Here is a 21,782-nt window from a genome sequence, read left to right as displayed (position 1 = left end):
CCGCCGCCATTTTGGCCGAGGGGCCGCCGTACAGAGCGGCCGCTGAGGGCGGGGGGGGGCTCCCGGCGCCGCTCGCTTGCCTCCTCGGCGCTGCCGGGCGGCCGCCTCCCGAGGGACGGGCTCGGCCCGCGGCGGCTGAGCGTGGCCGAGCGGGTCGGGAGAGGGGGGCTGCCACCCTGAGGGCGGAGCTCGGCGGGTTCCGTACAACAAGATGGGCGCGCCCGTGGCCCGGAGCAACTCCGGGCGCGCTCGTGGCAGGCAGCTCCCTCAGGCGCCGCGCAGCGCCAGCGGAACGCCCGGGCAGCGCAACGCAACGTCTCGCCGCCCCGGTTTCTCCGCGGCCCCGGCCTCGCCGCCGTCCCATCGCCTCTCCCGGTTCCTCGGCGGCCTTCCGTACGACAAAATGGCGGCCCCCAGCGCACGGAGGAAGCGCTGCGGCGCAGCGAAACCTTTCGACCCGCGGCGGCAGCCAACCGCCGCGCGGGCCGGCGGCGAGCGGCGCTCCGATTGGACGCGCGGCGGCAGCGGGTTCGGCTGCGCCGGGGCGGATGCGTCGGCGGGGCCGGCAGCGGGCGCAGCCCTCGGCGGGGCCGCCGCCATGGACGCAGGTGGGTGCCCGCGGCCCGGCCCGGCCCGGCCCGGCGGCGGCAGCGGGGCCGCGGCTCCCTCAGGCGGGGCGGGCCCCGGTGGGGACCCCCGGGGCTGCCGGAGCCCCTCGGTGCCGTGCGAGACTCCGGGGGGGTCGCCGCTCTGTGGGGTGGGGGGGGAGGTGCCGCAGAGCCCGGTCTCCCTGCGGCGCGGCGGGTCGAAGCCTGATTTCTGCGGGTTTTCACCCAAAAGAGGAGAACTGACGGGGTGCGGGCGGGCCGCGGGCAGGGCGGGGGGCGCCGAGCGCGGGGAGCGCTCCTCCAAGTTGCTGCCGCCTCCTGGAGCCGGCGGAGAAACGAGCGGCTCCGGGCCGGGCGAGGCGGGCGGAGCCCGGCGGGTGTGAAGCTGTGCCCCGGCTCCGTCAGGGCCTCCCGGGGCCGGGGGGCGGCTCTGCGGGGTGCTCCGGTGGGTCCCGCTGCGCCCAGGGGGCAGGGACCCAGCCCGCTGCGAGGGGGAGCTGCCTTCCGGGGGGTGCTCCGCAGGGCCCAGGCCTCTGCCCTTCTTCGTAGCCCTCCTGCCCTATTTCATGGCAGACCTGGCGTGCGCCAGAGGAGGCCGAGCTGGGGTGCTTGCCGCGCGCGGGGCTCTCCCGCAGAGGCTGCTGCCCCGCTCCTCAGGGGAGGTCAGCCTTTAAAACACAGCGAGGGCTCCGTCAAGGTGAAGCTCTGGAGCGTTGCCCGAGGAATCTGCTGATCCCACCCGCCTTGTGCCGCTGCGAAACGAGCATCTGCAAGCGGGATTTCTGCTCGGGGGGGGGGGGTTCCAGAGTTAGATATGTTCAGCCGCGTCGCTCCTAACTGTGAGGGAAGAGAGAGGCCCGTGTGCAGGCTGTGGCCCTCGGTGTGCCCCTGCCTGAGCTTCTTTGGTCTCGCGTGCTAAAATATTTAGCTCACCTGGGCAGCAGCACGATGGACATAATTTTGAAAAAGCGCTAGAGCCTCTGAAGATAGGTGTCTGCAAGGGGGACGCGCAGGTGCTGGCTTCAGCCTGGTGGGAGGTTGTTGCTCCCATTATCAAGTCCTTAATACCGACAAGGAGCAATCGCTTGAATTTTCCTCCCTGTGAAGGTGAAATCTTAACTCCTGTGTGTAAGTCATGCCCTCTCAGATGGTGGCAAGTATTTAATTCAAAACAAAACAACCATAGGCACAGATGTCCGACTGCGTGTTTCAGGTACACCACTGGACCTGCAGAGCCTGGTGCCAGGCGTTCAGCTGCGGGACTGCGAGTTTGGGATTCTCCTCCTCAGCCTGCGGTGTTGTGGCCCCTGCCGTTTGCGGGCCCTGAATGCGCGCTGGTCCAGCAGGCAGCCTGGGAGCCCCGCGGGCCTTTGCTGGCCCCTTCCTCTGGTAGCTTTGGTGGAAGGGGGGAGTCCAGCAGGTCCTTGCTGAGAAGCTGCCGGCTGTAGATCACACGCTTGCAAAGGACCTGGTGGAGTTGCATTTGGGGATGTGAGGAAGTGTTACTAGGAAGGAAAAGGAGGATGGTGGGTAGCCTGATAGTTTCTTTAGCATCCTTTTATCAGTCATTTAAGCTACTTGAGGCTCTTTTGACAGAGATGGATTCACAGCAGGTTCGTGAACTGATCAAATAGACCACAAAATATTCCTTTGAGCTTTAAAACCTGAGAACTTCTGTTTTTAAGTTGACCAGTGATACATAGTTTGGTTTTAATACCAACTACCAGCTACTTCTGAGCTGCCAGAATAAACTGTACTGTCTCGTCCCAAAGGAGATCTTGTGCTGATGTCTTGCTGTTGCTTCTTCGTTTCCTTTGCCATTTGGAATTGGACTTGCAGATCCGAGAGCCCAGAGGCAGAAGACTGACGAGGTACCTTCAGGAACCAGAAAGTCTCGTGTAGCTTGTTTGCCCCAGCATAGGTAGAGCATCCTAGGTGCCTGCAAAGAGGAGGAGCAGAGTGTCCTGGTGACTTCCTGGAGGTACCACTTACTAAATGTAAATCAGCCACGTTGCTGCTGCTCCAGATGATGATTTTTGGAAGGCCGAGAGAGGAATGATAGGGGGAGAGAGAGAGAGAGAGACTTGTCTTCTGCGTGCATCTTCTGCTTGGGAGCTCGGTGGCATCTGGTGCGAGGGCAGCCCCGGCGAGGCGCAGCAGGTGGACCTGATGGGATGCCAGCAGCGAGGCATGTGCTGCAGAGGGTGCCGGGTTTTGTAGAAGATGGGGCTGAGAGGAACTTGTGGTTGTGTCGTCTGTCACCCTGTTTTAAACTTTGGTCAGATCATCACAGGTTTTATTGCGTTTGATGTTAGAGATGCTTTCATCAGCTGCTTTAACAGAACAGCCTAGCTTAGCTCTGCTTTACATTTAACACGCAGCTTATTTAAGAAATGACTCTTACAAAACGAGATGCAATTATTAACCTTCAAAATGTTTTGAAACCAGCCTCCCCCCACACGTGCACATTCACCCCTTTAAAGTCCCTTATTGCCAAGTACAGACCTAGTGGAGCCCAGCACATCCAGCCCTCCCTCTCCCCCCTCCATTTCTTGTATCTTTCGCACAAAGGCTTAAGCTGCTCTGATCTGAGGGCATTGCAGAGCAGCCTGTGCTGTGGAGCTGCTCCGTAGTGGAGCCATCAGTGCTGAGTGGTGGGATAAGAGGCGGGTATTTAGGCACTGAAGGCAGCAGGTGAACCAGGCACAAGGTGTGCCTGCCACCTGTGAGCTCGGATACCTTCGCACGGCTCTGTGTTCCTCAGCTTTCAGCGTGACACCTGTAAAGGCAGCACTTTGCCTTCTCAAGCTGCAGACTGGTTTCGGTACAAGCGATGACTTGTGCTCAGTTCACGGCCTTGGAGGAGGGACTGACTTCAGGAGCAAGGTTTGGCTGTCATTTTAATGCAGTCCACGCTTTCCACGTTACAGCACAAAAGCAATGCTCTCTGGAAGAATCTCCTCAATCGCCTCGTTCCTTGGCAGAGAGGGCCTCAGCGTTGTGTTAGCGTGCGTGGCGATACCCGTGCTGGGAAGCAGCGTGCAGCTGCTGGCTGAAGTCCTCGGCGTTTTCTTGACCCACTCAGTTGCCTGGGAGGCGCTTGGAGCTGAACAAACCTGGAGGTTCCTCTGCTTTTCTGTTTGTGGAGCAGCCAGGCGAGAGCCGTGGGTGCGTTGGCTCCCTGTGCCTGTCAGAATGTTTGGCTGTAGTGTTGAAAATGAAATGTTTCTTGCCAGCTAGAGTCAGGCTTGTAGGTTGTGTAGGTTACGGGGTCACAGCAGCTCTGGTTCTGCTGTACGGGTTTGGTACGATTTTTTTTTTTAAATATCAAGGAAAAAACAATCATACTTTTTTTTTCTTTCTGTTCCAGCTACTCTTACCTATGACACTCTCAGGTTTGAATATGAAGACTTCCCTGAGACCAAAGAGCCTGTGTGGATCCTAGGCCGGAAATACAGTGTTTTTACAGGTACTTTGTATGCCCGCTGCAACTCGTTATGATGCTCTGGAGGGCTCTGTTAGTGTTTCATGGTGTTCTGTGAGCAGCGAGGTGACTGCAAAACTTGTACGTGCACAGCAGAGTCTGTTCGCTGTCAGAGCCTGCGGACTGTAACCACCATGCTGCCTCCTGTTTGGCCATCTCTGCAGACTCCAGAATATTTTTGTGCAGAAAGTTGCCACTTCCCAGTTACTGGGACCTGTATGAGGCCAGGATGATTGAGGCAAGTGGATAGCTCGGGAGAAAGGCAAGAAAATGGTCTAATGCTTCGTAGTTTACCCGTGACCATGGTGTTTTGGGTTGGTTGTAGCTTTTTTTAGAGGAAAAGGTTCCTTCTGCCTAGCAGCTCTTTCCTATTCCTCATCCAGATGTTGCCTGTCAGGGCCAGCAGACCGGGTGAGGAGCAGAAGGCTGGGCTGGAGGTGGGTTTAGGCGCGTTTGGTGCTCTCTTTGTGTGTGCGCGCCTTTCAATCTTGAAAAACTTTCAGAGAAAGAAGAGATCCTGTTGGATGTGACCTCTCGGCTTTGGTTCACCTACAGAAAGAACTTCCCTGCCATCGGTAAGTCTGAGCGTGTCCTGGACGCGATGCTGTCCCGCCTGTAACAGCCTGACCCACTGGGAGACTGCAGGGCTTCACCTGGGTTAGTGCTCTCCTGTGGGAAGTGAGCGTAGGTCAGGCTGTGGAGGCATGGAGCGTGCAGGTGATCTCAGGAAAGCTGGTTCCAAGAAGACATTTAAAAACCAGATTTTACTTCGCTGCTGCAAAAGCTCCATCAGAAAATAATGGTTGTGTTCTGTGACTTCTCCTTAGCTGTTGGGAATTAAGGATCTGCCGGCCTTACCTGTGAAGGGCAGCAAGTTGGCCTTGTGGAGGACACTAGTCTGAGACCTGGGACGTGTGTCCGTGGGCCTGTGCATGTCACAGTTCTGCTGCTCTTTCCACCCACGCTACAGAATTAAGAAGGCTTCCCTTTCTTTCTGGGGTTATCACAGAGGAAATATGTTAAGGATTGTGAGGTGATGAGGTGTCGATGGGGAAGGCATAATAGACATCACAGATAAACAATGAGAAGAACCAAATGTTGGTTGGTTTGCATCTTTTAGATGCTTTTACAGTTTTCTAGTCTGGTTGTTCTGAGGTATGTTTTTTTTTTTTTTTTTGTCCCTTCTTAAAGGGGAAAGCCAGAGACAGGATTTCTTCATGACCCCCCCGAACTTTAGCAACTATTTATTTTTTTTCCCTGTTGGGAGCATAAAGGGTTCTGTTCCTTGCAGTTCTTAACTGTGATGTAAGTCTTGAAAGCTTGCTGTGTGCTTGGACTGGGTTTTTGATTTGTTCTGAGGGTTGTTTTTTTCCAGTGGAAGGGTGAGGAGAAAATAATTCTCCTTCTGACTGTTGACTATTTGAATTTGTTTCTGTCTGCGAACTATCTCGTGTAATGAATGTGGCCCTTGAATCAAAGAGCATTGGATGGATTGCCTTCAGGACTGAAAGCACTGATATCTTTGTTTTATTTTATTGTGTAGAATGACATCAGTTGTATTCTTAGTATGCAGATATCTCAAAGTCTTCCCCGTCTCAGTTGCTCCAGGCAGCATGTTCGTTCTGTAAGCCTGTTTCAAAATTCAGAGAAGTCTCCTGTGTGAAGTGGTAAGACATAGGTGGTGTTAAAAACCGAAGTGGATTCAGAAGATGATCAATAACCTGGTGGTTTTTTTGTGGTTGTTGACAGCACAGGAAGAACATTGAACGCTTCTGGCATTACCGAAATAGTCATCAGCTCCTCTGCTGCAGGACTGGGCTTTGGGGTGACTTCTGACAGTAATCCAGGATTCAAGGAAGAATCTCTACTGCCATCAATTTTGTAGAAAGACTTAATTTAATTCAGAAAGGCTTTCTGATAAATAATCTGGTTCTCTCTACCTAATGAAAGCTCCTAACAGTCCCTACAAGCATAAACGTCAATTTACTTCTGAGTACGGGAGTTGGAAATGCACTTTGTTTAATTGATAGGCTGGACTTTTTCCTTATCTGATACGAGAACTCCTGTTCCTCCTGGGTAGGAGGGATAACGATAAGCTGAAAAATGATACAAGAATGAGTGTGGGAGGGCGTATTTAGGAACCTCACACCATGACTAATTTTTTGTACTTCGTGCTAATTAGGTCCTACAGGAGTCTAAGATGAAATATAATTTAATGATGGTCTTGGACTTGAAGTGGATTAAAGAGAGAAAAGGTGGAGACACGAGACAGAAATTATCGCCTTCGTGTATCTGCTCCAGACTATGTCGAGTTTTTGTTTGCTTTTTAGCGCTTGAGGTGGATTTGCACACGGGAACTGCAGTAACACTGTGAGCATTTCCCAGTGAACTCGAAGCTGGGCTTCTTGGTTGCTGTTCCTTAAGGTACTCAGCAGAGCTATCTTCCAAAAGAAGAAAGCAGCAATACAAAGAAACTTCTCCCAGCTGCATGAAGGCGCAGCTGACTGCGTACTTGTAAGACAGCTCACTGTCTGTGGTCATGCTAAACATTTTTATCTGTGAAGCTCGTAATAACAGCTGAAGCTTCAGAGGAGAAGTGGCAGCTTCCTTTTGAAGTTCTGTCAGGGAGATGCTTCCAGCCTTAAGGTCTTTGTCTCAGTTTTTCCATTGCAAGCTGATATCCAGCTTATTCTCCTGTATTATGTAGGATATGGTTTTTTTCACTGTTGCTGGAGTTCGTTTTTTTGTTTGTTTTTTTGGCCCTAACTCCATGTTGTTCACTTTGGAATCCCATACAGTCATCGGCTGCTTGTGATGTGGGAATGCCTTGTGACTGATTCATTTTGCATAATGAGCTGCCTTCTCAAAAGGAGCATTACAGCAGCAAGTGGTCTGTAACAAGATGTTTCTCTGCTTAGTAACTTCTCTGAATTAGGTTGGGAATCTGCAAGTATGCTCAAGAACTGCTATGTTCATGAGAAATTCAGCTGCCTTTCTAGCTGAGTTGCTTGGATTTCCTTTTGATTTTTTTCCCCGGTTATTAAATGTTAAAGATTTTGGTTCCTTTCTACGGGATGCCATTAGGCTGGTCACCGATAACTGAGTTTTTATTTCTCAGCCTTGGGTGTGTGAGCTAGCGCAGTCCTTATTCCCTACCTGATTGTTTGGATAAACCTGCTGCCCATGCAGGCTTACAGCACTTTCCTTTTTACCTCCCGCTTGGCAGTGTTGTTCCATTCATTACATATTTGCTTTCTGTCCTTGTTTACAGGAGGAACTGGTCCCACATCTGATACTGGTTGGGGCTGTATGTTGCGGTGTGGCCAGATGATCTTTGCTCAGGCCTTGGTCTGCAGGCATTTGGGAAGAGGTAAACCAGAGCACTGCCCATACTGACATCCACATGCTCCCACAAGTGCAGTACTTGTAAGGACAGCAGCTGGGAGTTGCTGAGGGCTCTGTAACTTTTCCCTGAATTTTCTTAAGTTCAGGGCTGTTGATTGAAAAGTCTGCTGGAAACTCTCCAGCAGGTTTCCTCCTGTAGCTGTCTGCGACTCCACATAGATGAATGTGGTTGTTAAACCTTAAAGCAAAGGAGAGCCCTGTCACGTGCTAGTTAAGTCCATGGACACCAAGCAAGTACCTGGGTTTTCTTGATTTTTTTTTTTTGTTATATACCTGAAGTTTAAAAAGTCCTACTCGAAACAGCAGGGTGACTGACTTGTTTATAGTTCAATTTTTAACTTGTTGACAAGTCCTCTCTTTCTGAGTGTAGTCTCCTGTCCCTGAATACTCCTCTCTCTGCATTGGATCCGTACGTGGTCTGTAAACAACTGTATGGGAGTTATTGTTGCAGTTGTTGATGGCCTTTGAATTTGTGGGAGGTGATTTTTTTAATGAGGTCACCTGGTTTTCCTCAGAATGCCTGTCCTTGAGAAATTGGTATCCTATTGCCCATCTGTGGGATAGAGTTAGGATTCATGTTTTCTGTTTTATCATGGGTGATATTCTTTTGTTTCAGCTGTGAAAATGCTTGATTTTCTGTTAAAATTGATGCTTCAGTGTTGGGGATGCCCCAAATGCTGAGTAATAAGATAGTGACATGAAAATCTGATCAGTAGTCGAGGCACAGGAAAGACAGCTTGTAGCTTGCAGTGTCTGGTTGCTAATAAACATCACGTTTTGTTTCACATATCTTCTTGTATGTCTTAGACTGGAGGTGGATAAAAGGGAAGAGGCAGATGGATAATTACTTCAATGTTCTTAATGCCTTCATTGACAAAAAAGACAGCTACTACTCCATTCACCAGATAGGTAAGAGTGCTGGGTGCCAGAAAGCACGGGGGAACGTTCTGTCTGATTGCCCAAGAGCGTAGAACATCGCTCCGTGTTTGTTTTAGTACCTTAGGTGAAAAACCTAGCAGGTTATGTGCTGACATGCTGTTTTTCTCACATGATCTGAAGCTACTACACTTTATTGTGGATTATGATGGACTTTTCTCTTGACTCCATGAAGTCCTTCATGTTTGTCTTCAGGCTTTAGGTGATATTCAGCACCACTTTCTGTATCCTGCTTAGCCCAGGTGAGAGGAAAGCATGTGGTTGCTGTTCTCACCAAGACCTTGTAACGTGAGAAGATTGCTGCATGAAGAAATTTTCAGAAGTAGCAAGTAGACTAAGGATGGATCTCACTTTAATTGAAACTTCCTTCACCAAAAAAAAACAACTGCCTGTTCCAGTTTTTGCTTATAGGGTCTTAAAGCTCCTATAGCTTCAGTGAATGGAACTTCAGGTTACAGGGGTGTTCCTGATAATCAAACAAGAAATAACTTTTTTCTGAGGTTACATTGTCTTTTGGACCTTTGTATCACATTTCAGAGAAAGGGTTTGCCTTACAATCCTTGAGGATATGCTTTTTTCTTCCATCAGCACTGTGATTCTACCCTCTTGTGGGGTTTCTGATGACTCAGAAATGTTTCCAAGTAAAATTTTTTCACTGTTGAATATAAACCCTGATTAGGAAGGGGCATAGTGTAGGTGAAATTATATGCTAAATTCTTTTTTTTTTTCTTGTGATGCAGCCCAGATGGGTGTTGGAGAGGGGAAATCCATAGGTCAATGGTACGGACCAAACACAGTCGCACAAGTGCTCAAGTAAGTGCTGGGTTTTTCCTTTATTTTTTTCCAACCGAGCGGTGGGTTTGTAGTACCTCCTACCTCGCACACTTCTACCCATTGAATGAAGTGCAACTGCATGTTTTAATTCTGTTACCAGGCAACTTGTTGAACCTTATTGACCTGATTGGTAGGAACTTTATAGAAGGACTCCTCTCATTCAGGATGAGAGAAACCGATTTCAAACTGAGGACAAGCCCTGACAATCTCTTTCCATGTTCCACAAGTAACGTGTTTGCTGCTAGAACTGAGTGCAATACTCTTTGCAGCGGACCAGAAGCAGGTGTCAGAATAGGTGATGATTGCTCTCATTTGGATCTCTGCTGGCATGAGTTGCTTCTCAGTGACATCAGTGTTGTCGCTGTCCAAAAGCTGCCAATAAGCCATCAAGTCACTCATGCATCAGCAGAGGAAAGCATAAGTATTTGCTGCCTGGGTTCTGTGGTGACAAGCAGAAGATCTGGACTATCTTTAACTGGGACATGCTGTATTTTCAGAAATGTTTGTTCAGAAATATTCTTTCTGTTGCCATTCTTTCCTTAGTTCTTTGATTAGTTGAGCGGGGAGCCCCGTGGAATAGGCTGGGATTGCCTGAGAAGGAACTTTCCCAGGTCAGAGCGTCTGCCCATTTAGCCGAGTATCTGCTGTAGGTGATGGGAAGATATTTAGGGAAAGTCAGAGTGACTTTTATTTTTAAATTAGCATATAAGGAGGAAATTAAGTAACTCTCATTTTCTGGTAACCAGCAGTTACAGAATTTGAGGTGGAGATTGTATCAAGGGTCTTGTATTTAGCACAAATTCCCAGTTGTGGTCCCATTTGTAATTTGTTTATTCTTCTGGTCATAATAATTTGTGGTGATGAATTGTACAGCTGTAATAAATGTTTTAAAAAAAAAGTACAGTATAATTGGTGAAAACCAATCTCTCCTAGTCCAATTTCTTTCTTTGATACAACATTGTCTTACAGTTGTAACTAATCCTTCCTTACATTTTTTTCCCTCTCTATAGAAAACTTGCCACTTTTGATACGTGGAGTTCACTGGCAGTACACATAGCCATGGACAACACTGTAGTAATGGAAGAAATCAGTAAGTATCACGTGCAGGTAGAATGAGATGTATCCCTCAGCAGCGAGAAGCCAGCAAAGAACTGGAAAGCATGCAGTTTTGCAACATTGCAAGCGTACAGTAAATGTTCTGTCTTAAAGCTGTGGCTGAGTGTGCTAAACTCAGATGAGAATTGCTGTTGTAGGGCAAGGAAGCCCCCTTACTAGATTTTTACTTTATCTGATAAAGCCTCTCACTTGGCAGCGTGGCCTCTGGATCTGGAAAGAAGGACCTGCTGACCTTCGGGCAGTAGGTGGGAGCTGCTGGGAAGGTAGTGTCAAACCTGTTTATGGCCACAGGTAGCACGCAGTAAATGGCTGCTGCTTCTCCCATCTAACGGTGTAGGAATGTCTCTGCTATTAGGCAGAGTGAGATAACCAGAACAGATCTCTGACCAGGAAAAGGAACAAAACCGTGAGGAAAAAAAATAAGAAGGGGCTCCATCTCTGGAGATATCTTTTAAGGAGTGCTCCATGATTGTGTTTTGTTGTTTTTGTTGGTGGTTTGTATTTTCTCCTTTTTTTTTTTTTTTTTTTTGCTGCATCCTGGCAGTTGGATGGCTCTGGAGGCTGAGCAGCTGTGCAACGCATTCATCCCTAGCATGCTTGCTCAGGCTGCAGTGCCCCAGTAACCAAAGCAGATGGTGGAATGGCTGGCTGCTGCAGTCCTGCATGGTCCTGGCTGAACTGTCCTTCCCCTCTCTTGCTGTAGACTTGTGAGGTGGTTTGCTTACGCAGCACAAAACCATTCAGTGTTTTCTGCCAGGGTAGTGTTCTGAAACGGCACGTAAAAAAGTCCAGTGAGTGCTGGAGCTGGTGCAAAGTTACAGGTGAGATGGTGGCAGCTGTCAGTTAGATTGGCTTTTGGCTGCGTTGGAGCAAAAATCAATTAACAAATGAGGACAGTTTGTCCCTGGAGCGAAGGACAGTCATTTTACAAAGTCAGATCTCTTAACAGCTAGTGTCAGTTGAGAGGCCAAGAAAATGCAGGATTTGATTGAGAAGTGCCTGTCTAGTCCCGTGAAGGTGTATGCTCGTGCTTTTGGCTTAAACAAAGGTCAGCATGAAGACAGGAATTGGATTAATCTTTCACCTTTAGCCTGAAAAATATCCCCTCTAGAACTGACGAGTGCTGGCTGCAGGGCTTGGGTATGTTGCAGCTCTTGTCTGCGTGGCTTGTGTTAAACACTGACACCACTTCAAGTAACATGTCCATGCAGCTCGTAATACGCAGGGTGGTGTCTGTCTGTCTTCCTCAGCTGTGAATCATAATGTGCCTACCATTCAGGACTTGAAAGCCACTGTATGAGCAGGTCTGATTTGTTATTTATCTGTAGGTACATGCTATATATCTTGTACCCCAGACACCTGTCAGTAGTGAAACATTCAGAAATGAACACTGCTTCATACAGCTGATAAATTCATTCACTAATGCCGTTCAGCCTGTGGTGGATAGAAAACTACCTTTTGCTGCAGCAGTTAAGTACATCCATCAGCCTTCTGAGCCAGTCTGCAATGTCGGAAAGGTGCTCTCAGGCGGGAGCTGGAGGATTGTGTGCATCAGAAGGATGGTTAGAAACAGAGCTAAGCCAGTGACTGACAGCAGCAGTAGCAGGAAAGGTGTTGTGTCACATCTGTTGGAATATGTTTGCAGTAAAGGGTTTGAATCCTGCTGGGAAGCTTTAGGTAGGGACCACGGTGCCAAAGAAGCAGGGTGAGTTTAGTCTCTGCTGGGCTCCCTACCACTTAAACTGGGGTTGAATATGTCTGTATCACAGCATAGGGCTGCCAGTTGCTTTGCCTGATGAAGAAACCCGTGGTGACAGCTGCAGGTATTCAGATCATCAGAACAGGCAGGCAACTGCAACAAAAAAATACTGTTTTAGCAAGGTAAGCAGTCCTGACTTGCAGTGACTTCAATTTTCTCAAGACCTCTGATAACTATAACATCCCTTGTGTACGTAGGCATGTTATCTCATACACATTCTCCCTTCTGAAGGGGCAGTTGCAAATTTCAGTGCAACTGTTCTCTCTCCAATAGAGGCTTTAGCGCAAAGTCCTACTTCTTCTAACCTTGGCTGTAACGTTCTCCTTGTTCAGCTGCATTTGGAGCTTGTAGTAGTGAGCAGGCATCCTGCTGTAATTGCTGTGATGGAGGTGCTTGTTTACATCGCATCCTACCTGCCAGACTGTCCTGGCATTCAGGTTAGGCCAAGAATAAATTAAATGAGCCTCTGGCATTCTGTCTAATTGCCTTGGATTCATGATTGAAATATTGTGGGTTCCTTTGGTTTGGAGATTTTTCTTCACACACACATGTGCACGCCCAGCAAGTAATGAAATTACCCTGTGAGACAAGTAGGCTCGGAGATGTTTCTGTACCAGAATTTACATAATCTGGTTTCATTCCAGACTGCCTGTGTGTTCATCAAACCTGTAGAATGAGGATGCATAATGTCCATGTCATGGGTATGCCCTGAGGAGCCGGTGCCCCATTTCTTACAGGCAAAGCTCATGCTAAAATTGCCGAGTTTAATGTTCGCCTGTCTTGAGTCTCTAAACTAGCTTCTGAATGATCCCTGACAGAATTTGTAAAGGTTTTGGTGAACTTTAGGTAAATGACAATTATTCGAGATAGATATCACGTTCGTATCTCTGTATCTTGTTACAACGCTAGTTACAGATGAGGATTTCTTGTGTTAAGCCATAATATTTTCCCCATTCAGTTCAGCTGGCCTCATATCCTCCATGTGCCCCTCTAGAGCTGGACACTCCAAATTGTTTGTTTTTTCTTTTTGTCTACATGCTCTTGAATTCAGGGCTCTTGCCTAATATCCTAATCAGATCGTTCACCCTTGTTGACACAGGTTGTTGCTTAGCTGTTCACCTGCTGGAAGAATTTACATTTTAATGGCCCGCCAGATGGTAGCTGAGAGTACAGCATGCTTTGGCACGATTTCGATGTATACTTAGATGAAATACTGAGCCTGTCCAGAAACCCTGTGGGGAGCATATCACATGAACACAGTGGTGGGCCTTGTTAAACTTTTTTTTTTCTTTTAGTGCTGTAGGCTTTTGGAAAATAGCAATTGTTGATAGCCGGAATAGAATTACTCAAGGTCTAGAAATGGAAGTTGTTTCTGATGCTTTCTGCTCATGTTCCCTTTTTGTAGGGCGGTTGTGCCAGTCCAACTTCTCGTGTGCTGGAGCTGCAGCATGCCCTGCTGTGGAGTCAGACGTACTCTATAACGGGTACCCAGAGGAAGCAGGGGTTAGAGATAGGCTCTCACTGTGGAAACCATTGGTGCTGCTGATACCTCTCCGCCTTGGGCTCACAGAGATCAATGAAGCCTATATTGAAACACTAAAGGTAGGGGATCTGGAACTGAATTCTTGATATTCTGATGCTTCAAAACCCTGCTGTGAATTAAGTCACTTCTGAAATTTGGTTTTGGGGCAGAAATACTCAGAAGTAATTGTCCTTTTTTCCAGAGAAAAATGTATTTAGAAAAAATGTATTTAGAAAGCACCATTTTCAGAGGTCAGGATATGGGCTCTTGCAGGCTTTTGTCAGGAAAATGTTGGGTTTGATGTATTATTTTTTTTTGTTTTGTTTCTAGTATCTTATTTCCCAGCTTAATTTTGGTCCCTGTTTGTGTGTAGATGGTACCAGCCTGCTGAAGCATTTGTTCAGCACAGCTGTATTGAGCCTTAATGAGTGTAGTGTTTGTAAACTCCCCATGGCTCCGATGGCAGAGCTTGTACTGCAGGCTGAGGGTAGAAGCTGGCTGCCAGTCCCGCTGTGGAGCATCAGGAAGCTGCAGAATTTGGGGTGTGCAGAGTACACCCGTAAGACAGGATAGCGTGTTGCCCTGCTGTACTAATGCTAGGGATCTCTGAGCTGCACAGGTAAGAGCTCCACATGCAGGCTAGGGCTAGGTTACTTTCCCGTAACTCAGTAGATGGTTCCTGGATATTGCAGCTGGATAAGGAACTTGGGCTGTTTCCTGGGTGATGGTTCCCTCCTCAGAGCACTGTTGCAATTTGACATGTCCAGGGGATTTTGCCACTGACTGTGGCAGAGCCAGGACGTGCCCAGACAGAGTCCTGGAGTAGTGCTGCCTCTTCTGTTTGGTCCCCCTGTGTGTTACTGTCAGCAGTTAAAGGTGTTTTTGAGCTGCTTTCGTGTTCCGTGAAGGCTCTGTGTCGCAGCCTTCAGCCTTTCTGGTGGAGCTTCTCCCCAGTAATGGCTGTTCCTGCTGCTAGAGTTGCTGATTTCCAGTGTCACAGTCTCTTTCCCACTGTGTTTTTGGATGTTTGCCTTTGTTGCCACTTGCTTGTCTCACTGTCTGTCAGCTGTGTGTTTTCTGTATTGCTTTTCCAGCACTGCTTCATGATGCCTCAATCCCTGGGAGTGATCGGAGGGAAACCAAACAGTGCTCACTACTTCATTGGTTATGTAGGTGAGTGCCCGCAGTAGTGCGAAGTCTTTCCAAGCATCTCCCCCCAGCTAAAAATGTTCGGAGCAGTACAGCTCTCCTGCTTGGTCTGTGGTGCATGCTGCAGGGCTTTTTCCTGCTGGAAGTGTGGAAGGCTGCTGTGGGTTGAAACTCTTTGCAAGGATCTGAGTGATGTAGCTTTCAACGGGGGCCATAGTACAATCCGTGAACTTCCAGTGCATAACCCTAAATCTTACCTGTAAAGAGGTGTGCAGAGTTTTCTTCCTAGGTTCAGAGCTGACCTCCCTTTAGGGACCTGGCTGTATATTTACCTGCCTTTTAGCTGTTCCCCTTCTGAAACCCTACAAACTGCTGTCCTTCCCTCTTCCTTTCCTCTGATACTCTGCCTGAGACCTCAAGCTGGTTGTGCTTTGGATTCCTGGGGCTGTCTTGAGCTTATCCAGGACCGTGGAAAGCATTAGCAGGAACAGTGCTCAAAAATCACGTGCCCAAGGTGCTGCTGTGGAGTGGGCACCGTGGTTCTGCTCCCAGCCAGCTCTCTGCCTGGATGAGGAGTGTTGGAGTGTCTGAAAGCGAGTTGCCCCCAGAACGATGGGTTCCTCCGTTGGGTTTCAGCAGCTGGCTCCATGATTGCTCTGCCCCCTCTTCTTTCTCACCATTTGCTTCTCAGAAGAGCAACTTCTGGCACGGTTCTTCCTGTTCATGTCTCCTTGCCTGTTTGTCCAGGTGAGGAACTCATTTACCTGGATCCCCACACTACGCAGCCTGCAGTGGAGCCCAACGACAGTGGCTGTCTCCCTGATGAAAGCTTCCACTGCCAGCACCCTCCCTGCAGAATGAGCATTGCCGAGCTCGACCCCTCCATTGCGGTGGTGCGTTCTTGCTGCTTGTTTTCCAGCCAGCTCTCGATCACCTGAAGTAGCGCGTCCCTGTTTCACAGCTATCCCCTTTCCCGGGGAACTGGTAAAGGCCGAGGTGGCAGGTTGGGCGCTCCCCATGCGTGCTGTGCCCTGGGCAAAGGGGCTTTGGTTACAGTGACGCTGTTGAACAAGCTCCTCGTTCAGGTAGCAGCTTGGTGCAGGGAGATCCTGCACACCTGGTGATTAAATGCCATTCCTCATGGGGCATTCTCCTTCTAACAAGCTTAGTTTGGGCTTTGATTCCTGCCTTCTGAGGGGCAGATCTGAATCCATATGCTTCCATGTGGCTTGTTCTCTAAAGAACCTGGGATGACTGCCTTTTGTTTCCACATGGGTTGTTTCTGTCCAGTTTTCCATGTGCAGCAGAGGAGACCGTTACGTTGATGCCTCCAGTACTTGAGTAGACTGGTCAGGTCAAGCCTAAGGGGAGTATCCAGTTTAACAGAACTGTGTAAGCCACACCTTGAAGCAAGGCAGTTAGATTGTAACTGCTTACAGTCCTGGTCATGTTCCTTGGCATTAATACGAGGCCATAAGACTGACAAGATCAGTCTACAATTGTATAAAGATAATACTTTTTTTTTCAGGGCTTTTTCTGCAACACGGAGGAGGACTTTAATGATTGGTGCCAGCAAATCAAAAAGGTTTGTGTCTGTATCACCGGGAAAAGAATATAGAGTACTGTTGTTTCTAAAATGCTGCACAGAGAGAGTTCTCTGCAGCATGATCCCACAATAAGGTATATGAAAATAACTTCTTCAGACACCAGGAGGAACATAGCTCTGAAATTCTGCAGCTGATATTAGTCAAAGATTTGAGAAATAATTTTTTCAGCTGCAAAAATGTCCCAACAAACTGGTTCTTCCCCTTAAAGACCCAGAGCACTGTGAGTGCAGCACTGTTGGTTCTCATGGCTCTGCTCTTGCTCCACAGCTGTCCCTGGTAAGAGGAGCGCTGCCCATGTTCGAACTGGTTGAGCGCCAGCCATCGCACTTCTCCAACCCCGATGTTCTGAATCTCACGCCAGGTGAGGCCATGCAGGGAGGTAGAGCTAAGGGCGGGTTTGTCCATTTGGTGTTCGGGAAATTGTGTGGATTGCATAGTGATTTCTGGTGTGTTCCTGTTCAGCTCGGAGCTTTTTGGTCAATTCATCTAGTTCTTTGGCTTTCAGCTAGCGGTTCACAGATCCCATGGTCATGGTCGTATCTCAGGAAGATTTTTCATGATGAGTCTGAATGGTGACTGGGGAAAAAAGCTAATAGGTTATTACAGCAATGAGAATTTGTGATTTCTAAAGAGATGTTCAGAGAAATCCTAAGGCTCCATGGAAAAGGCTGAAAACCGAGCTTCTGGGTATTAAAAAATGTCAAAGATGGGGGTGGTCAAACATAGTTGCAGTTTAGATTTCTTCCCTGTGCATGTGCTACTACCAACGCTTAGGCCTGATGATGCAGAAAGGAACGAGTGCTGGGCAGTATTTTGGCTGTCAGGCTCCGCTTATGTTAACGCGCATTAACGTTGCAGGAGATAAGGAGCTATTGACAGCTTCTGCCAGGAGGAGTGAGTATTTGGGGACAAACTTACCCCATCACCAGGCGTTGGACTGCATCCTGTCACCTGCATCCTGCACTCACTGCTTCCTTGCTGTCTGTCTCTTAGCACAAACTTTCAAGGCCTTTTTTATCTCACTGTCCTTGTCTGTAAGAACACTTGATTGCCTTAAACTGGTGATCCTTGCCTGTATTAAATTGACCCTAGTTACTGCCTTTTTACTCATAAAAGCGATATCCTAATGAGCTACTTGGCTTCTTCCCCATGCTTTTAGAGCCTCTCCCATTTGTTATGGCCATCCTTTCTCCTTCTGTCCTAGCCCTCAAAAGAAGGATTAATATTCTCATGGAAGTCCAGTCCCTTGTCCTCATTTTTCCCAGCCAGTTGGGTTCTGTGGTTTGTTACTGAAGTGTACAGCTGCTCCCTGAGGAGCATCTCTGGAAGCTGTGCTGCCGCCCGTCCCCCCAGTTTGCATCGGGAGCAGTGACACTAAGCATTTGCACACACTGCAGTGGGATTAAAGCCTTTCACAGAACGTTCAGGGCAGTCTGCAGCCTTGTGACCATGCATTTCTCCTTGTTCCTGGCAGTCAGTCATTGCAGTTTAGCTTCTGGCTGGCTGTTTTGCCAAGTTTAATGTGTGCTTTCTTGAAACCTGAGTTAGTGTAGTTTTCTCCTTTATTCCCCAGCTTGTCCACACCTTTTCACTTGAATTTCCTCTCTGGTAAAGCCATTTGCCCTGTGGCTATGTGCTCCCTCTTCACCAGAGTTGGAAGGATGGACAGAAGGGAGCGAGTACACTGCCCTCCCTTGCAAACCGGACTATATAAATCACTTCTGGGAGGGCGTGTCGTGTAATTACCTCCCCATGTCGTTGGATCAAAGACAACTGTAGTAAAATACAGGTTGCATGTTCTAATATATCTAACAAAGAAATACTCCTGTATCACATATTTGGACCTGGAGTCTTTGCAGATATTAGCCTAGACCTCAGAAGTGCTTTTGTTTGAGCCTCTTGATGCCGAAGCCTGTCCTGCTAACACAGACCGACTGCCCAGGCAGGTTGTACCAAACAGTCACAGCACAGAGCTGCACCGCACCAGGGCTGTGTCAGCATTTGTGAGAGCTGGCACACCTCTTGCGTGCCGTGTAATTCTCTTCTCCCGAGCATGTGGGCTTGTGACACTCGCCTTCTGCTGCCCTCTGGCTGCAGGTGTCTGCTGCTGAGCAGCGGGTGCATCCCACGGAGCCAGCGCTTTCTTTTTCTCTTGCAGATTCCTCTGATGCCGACAGATTGGAAAGGTTCTTTGACTCAGAAGATGAAGACTTCGAAATCTTATCCCTTTGAAAACAAATAGGAAACTGACTCTGCAAATTTGTGTTGTGTGGGGAGAAGGGGGGGGAGGGAAGCTCCTTCGAGAGCCTGGGGCTACCGGTTTTCATAGGTGCTTGCTGCCATCCCCACCTCTTGTCCATCCATCCTGGCATTCTGTGCAGCCTCTGAGCGGAGCGTGCATTGTCTGCAGTGGGATGAAGAACCGAGTGGGTGTTGCAGCCTTACTGGCTGGAGTTGGGATTCCTCAGCAGAAAACACTTGCTGGAAGTGGATGCAGTGGTGCCTACGAGTTCAAAGCCTATCTGTTACATCAGCAGGTCAGCTGCCCTTCTGGGGGAGTCATGGGGGTTTTTAGTGCTAAATCCTTAGGCAGGGACTCCCCTCCGAAGCTTAAATAGAGCCACCCATCATTTAGCAGGTGATGTGTACAGTTAATTCCTCTAGCAGCTTCACTTCTCAGTGGCCAACTTGGACTGAGCTCGCACTGCAAGCTACCAGCAGACATCTCCCAGTGAGACAGCTGTGAAGTCCCCAGAGTGCAGGAGGCTGGGTTTCCTACAGTTAAACTCCTGTCCACGCTGTGCAGTACACAGCACTTCCTCACGGGTGCAGTACCCCTCTCCTACTCACGTCCTGACAAAAGGAAGGTGGGGTGACTTAGGAATGAGTGCTAATTCGAGTGAAAGGCTGTCCAGGAAAGTGTGGAGCAGCCATGCTTCTGGGGAGGAATCAGCCTAAATAACAGCAGAAAGAGGGGAAGGAGAATAGAAAATGTGTGTTTTCTTGCTCAGTGAGTCATTAACACGTGCTTCTATACGTTGTGCTTCTATGGTGGATTGATCTCTACAGCAAGTATCTTCAAGTAAGTTGCTTTGAGCAGAGAACTGGATTCCACAACCTTGGGGGGGTGGTGAAACACAGCTGGGGAGAGGTGAAACAGGACAACTGAGATCTGCCAGCTGTGGGCCTGCTAGTGCCTGTGTCCCCGTGTGCTGGCATAGCATCTAGTGAGCAATCTTGTTGGTACCAAAAATGCGAGCTATAAAATTCCTCAAGGTGTCCTCTGAGCAGTTCCTCCTGTTACACATTCCCTTTCCAAATCCGAAAAGGTTCCTGATGGTTGAGCAGGCCTCCTAGCCGTGCTGTTACCTTTCCATTCGATCTTCTGCAAATTCCCTTCCCTGCAGAGTATGCACAGAGCTACCGTAGGAGCTAATCTGTAGAAACTCATTTCAAGTAGTCATCCCTAAGAGGTCAGCAAAGACAGAATGTCGTAAGAAGGTCCAACACAACTAGACTGGAAATTGTGGCTGCTTTTAAGATAATAGCTCTGCCTGTGGCCGTTATCCGCACAGACTTCAGAGAAAGGTAAACTGTGGAGGAGAGGTGTCGTGATGCAAACTGCGGATCTGTGTACAAGGTTTTGTACATATAGGATCGGAACCTGTCAGTTGATGCTTTTGTGCCCCAGGGTGGTGACAACGGGCTAGAAATGACTCATTTCCTCCGTGACTGACCTACTGATGCTCCAGCTGCCCCTACGCTACCCAAAAGCAGAGGTTTGAACTGGGAACCACGATGCTTCTGTCACTAAATTATTATTTGCTGCTTTCTGCCTGCTTCTCCTCTTCTCTCCTGTAGTTAGGGGAAGAGGCAGCAGAGGAAGTGGGGCTGTGCTCCATTCATCTGCTTTCAATTTGTATCTGAATAAACAAATTTAAAATCTTTGCCTTTCTTAATGTTCTTGCACATGAAGTGCTGGGGGTGGGTGGTATTGAGCAACCCTGCAGTGGAGCTGGGAGCACTCTCGAAACCATGCCAGCGTACCATTTTTACCCTTTTAGGTCAATGGAGGCAGATTGGAGCAAAAGCTGAGCTATGTGCAACAGTGACTTTTATCTTTCTTTTGATATATCTGACAGAACAGGCTGGCTGTGTGGTACTACCGTGGCGATGCCCCTGCCCTAGAGGGTGAACGGCCACAGTCGTGCTAGCAGAGGCAAAGAAGCTCTTCTGTGGTGCAGTTCTGCTAACTCGCATTTTAAGTCGTTTAGGCTTTGCCTCTTTTTTTTTTTTTTTAGGGGACGAAAACAAAAAACGGTACTTTAAGGCTGTCTATGCTTAGCAGTGCAGCATGTCTCTGCTTCTGAGCAGTGCAAGTCTTTCCAAGACAGGACGTGCTTTTCTGGTGAGTCTCTGCCACATGTGCAGTTGAGGTAGCAGGGGAAAAAGCCAAGCTGAGGTTTCAAAGTTAATGTTTCAAATTGGTGGGTGGAAAATAAAACTTGTTTTCTTTAGGATTGTTTGCTCCCTGTTCAGCTATTCGGCTGACGGCTTTTCACAGTGTTTCTAGGAAGCCTTTTAAACACCAGCCCAGCAGTAGTAAACATTACAAAACCAGGTCTAAACTCAAATGTTGCTACCATTTTGCTGTGCAATAGCAGGTCCTTTTTGTTAAAGGATAGTTACTCAGGAATTATTGTGCCCTCAGTTCCCTCAGTTTGTACAAACTGCTGCCACTGTTCAGAAGAGGTGCTACTTACTTCGTGTTTGTGCTTTCATGGTTAAAGACAGCTTAGCCAGACAGATTTTATACCTGGGCATTAATGCGACCCCAATAATTGAGAGTGCTAAACTCAAATTTCTTAGGTCCTGAACAGATGTTCTTGGCTTTCTGTAGTTGGGAACCTAAAGCTAAGATGAATTAAATGACGCCTGAAGGTTAAAGAATTGCTGGAAGGGCACAATTCAGCATTACAGGTGCTTACCTCCTTCACAGAGTGTTCCTGCTACCATTTACTATGCAGAGTGAAGGCAGCTTATTCCATCTCAGCTGATGTTTGCAGCAGCATTGTTTTAAACATTTACCTTCCTCTCCCGACTAGTCAGTCAGAGGCCAATTGAGCTAAGAAAGCAGGGTTTAGTCTCTGTAGGGGCAGCTTGGAGAGCAGTCCATACTGCTAAGTGTCTGACAGGGAGACATCTTACCTCTGCTGGTCATCCCCATATTAATGCACCTTACAGACGTTTTAATTTAACTCATCCTAGACTAGTGTATTTATTTATTTATTTATTTTTTACTGCTGAAGACTTGGAAGACCTCTTAACCTACTATAGCATAATCAAGCGGCAAACACCCATC

At 48.3% G+C, this 21,782-nt stretch overlaps 1 protein-coding gene across 1 annotated transcript; it reads left to right on the top strand.

Annotated features, from left to right (window-relative positions):
- Window positions 1-64: 64 nt before the first annotated feature.
- Window positions 65-20,367, top strand: ATG4B (autophagy related 4B cysteine peptidase). Its single transcript, XM_083848692.1, has 13 exons — window positions 65-608; window positions 3,979-4,077; window positions 4,596-4,667; window positions 7,364-7,462; window positions 8,305-8,406; window positions 9,174-9,246; window positions 10,278-10,357; window positions 13,548-13,744; window positions 14,759-14,837; window positions 15,561-15,706; window positions 16,342-16,398; window positions 16,688-16,781; window positions 18,579-20,367. The coding sequence occupies exons 1-13, from the start codon at window positions 212-214 to the stop codon at window positions 18,650-18,652; spliced, it is 1,569 nt and encodes a 522-aa protein (XP_083704818.1). The 5' UTR covers window positions 65-211; the 3' UTR covers window positions 18,653-20,367.
- The last annotated feature ends 1,415 nt before the right edge of the window (window positions 20,368-21,782 follow it).

The sequence above is a fragment of the Anser anser genome (assembly GCF_964211835.1).
Source record: "Anser anser genome assembly, chromosome: 9".
Lineage (NCBI taxonomy): Eukaryota > Metazoa > Chordata > Aves > Anseriformes > Anatidae > Anser > Anser anser.
This window is presented reverse-complemented; position numbering and strand designations above follow the sequence as displayed.

Bases quoted from the DNA above. Each gene is read 5' to 3' on its own strand.
- ATG4B (XM_083848692.1), top strand. From the start codon at position 212: ATGGGCGCGCCCGTGGCCCGGAGCAACTCCGGGCGCGCTCGTGGCAGG. The intron at 7,463-8,304 runs GTAAACCAGAGC...TGTATGTCTTAG, and splicing joins CTGCAGGCATTTGGGAAGAG to ACTGGAGGTGGATAAAAGGG. The intron at 8,407-9,173 runs GTAAGAGTGCTG...CTTGTGATGCAG, and splicing joins CTACTCCATTCACCAGATAG to CCCAGATGGGTGTTGGAGAG.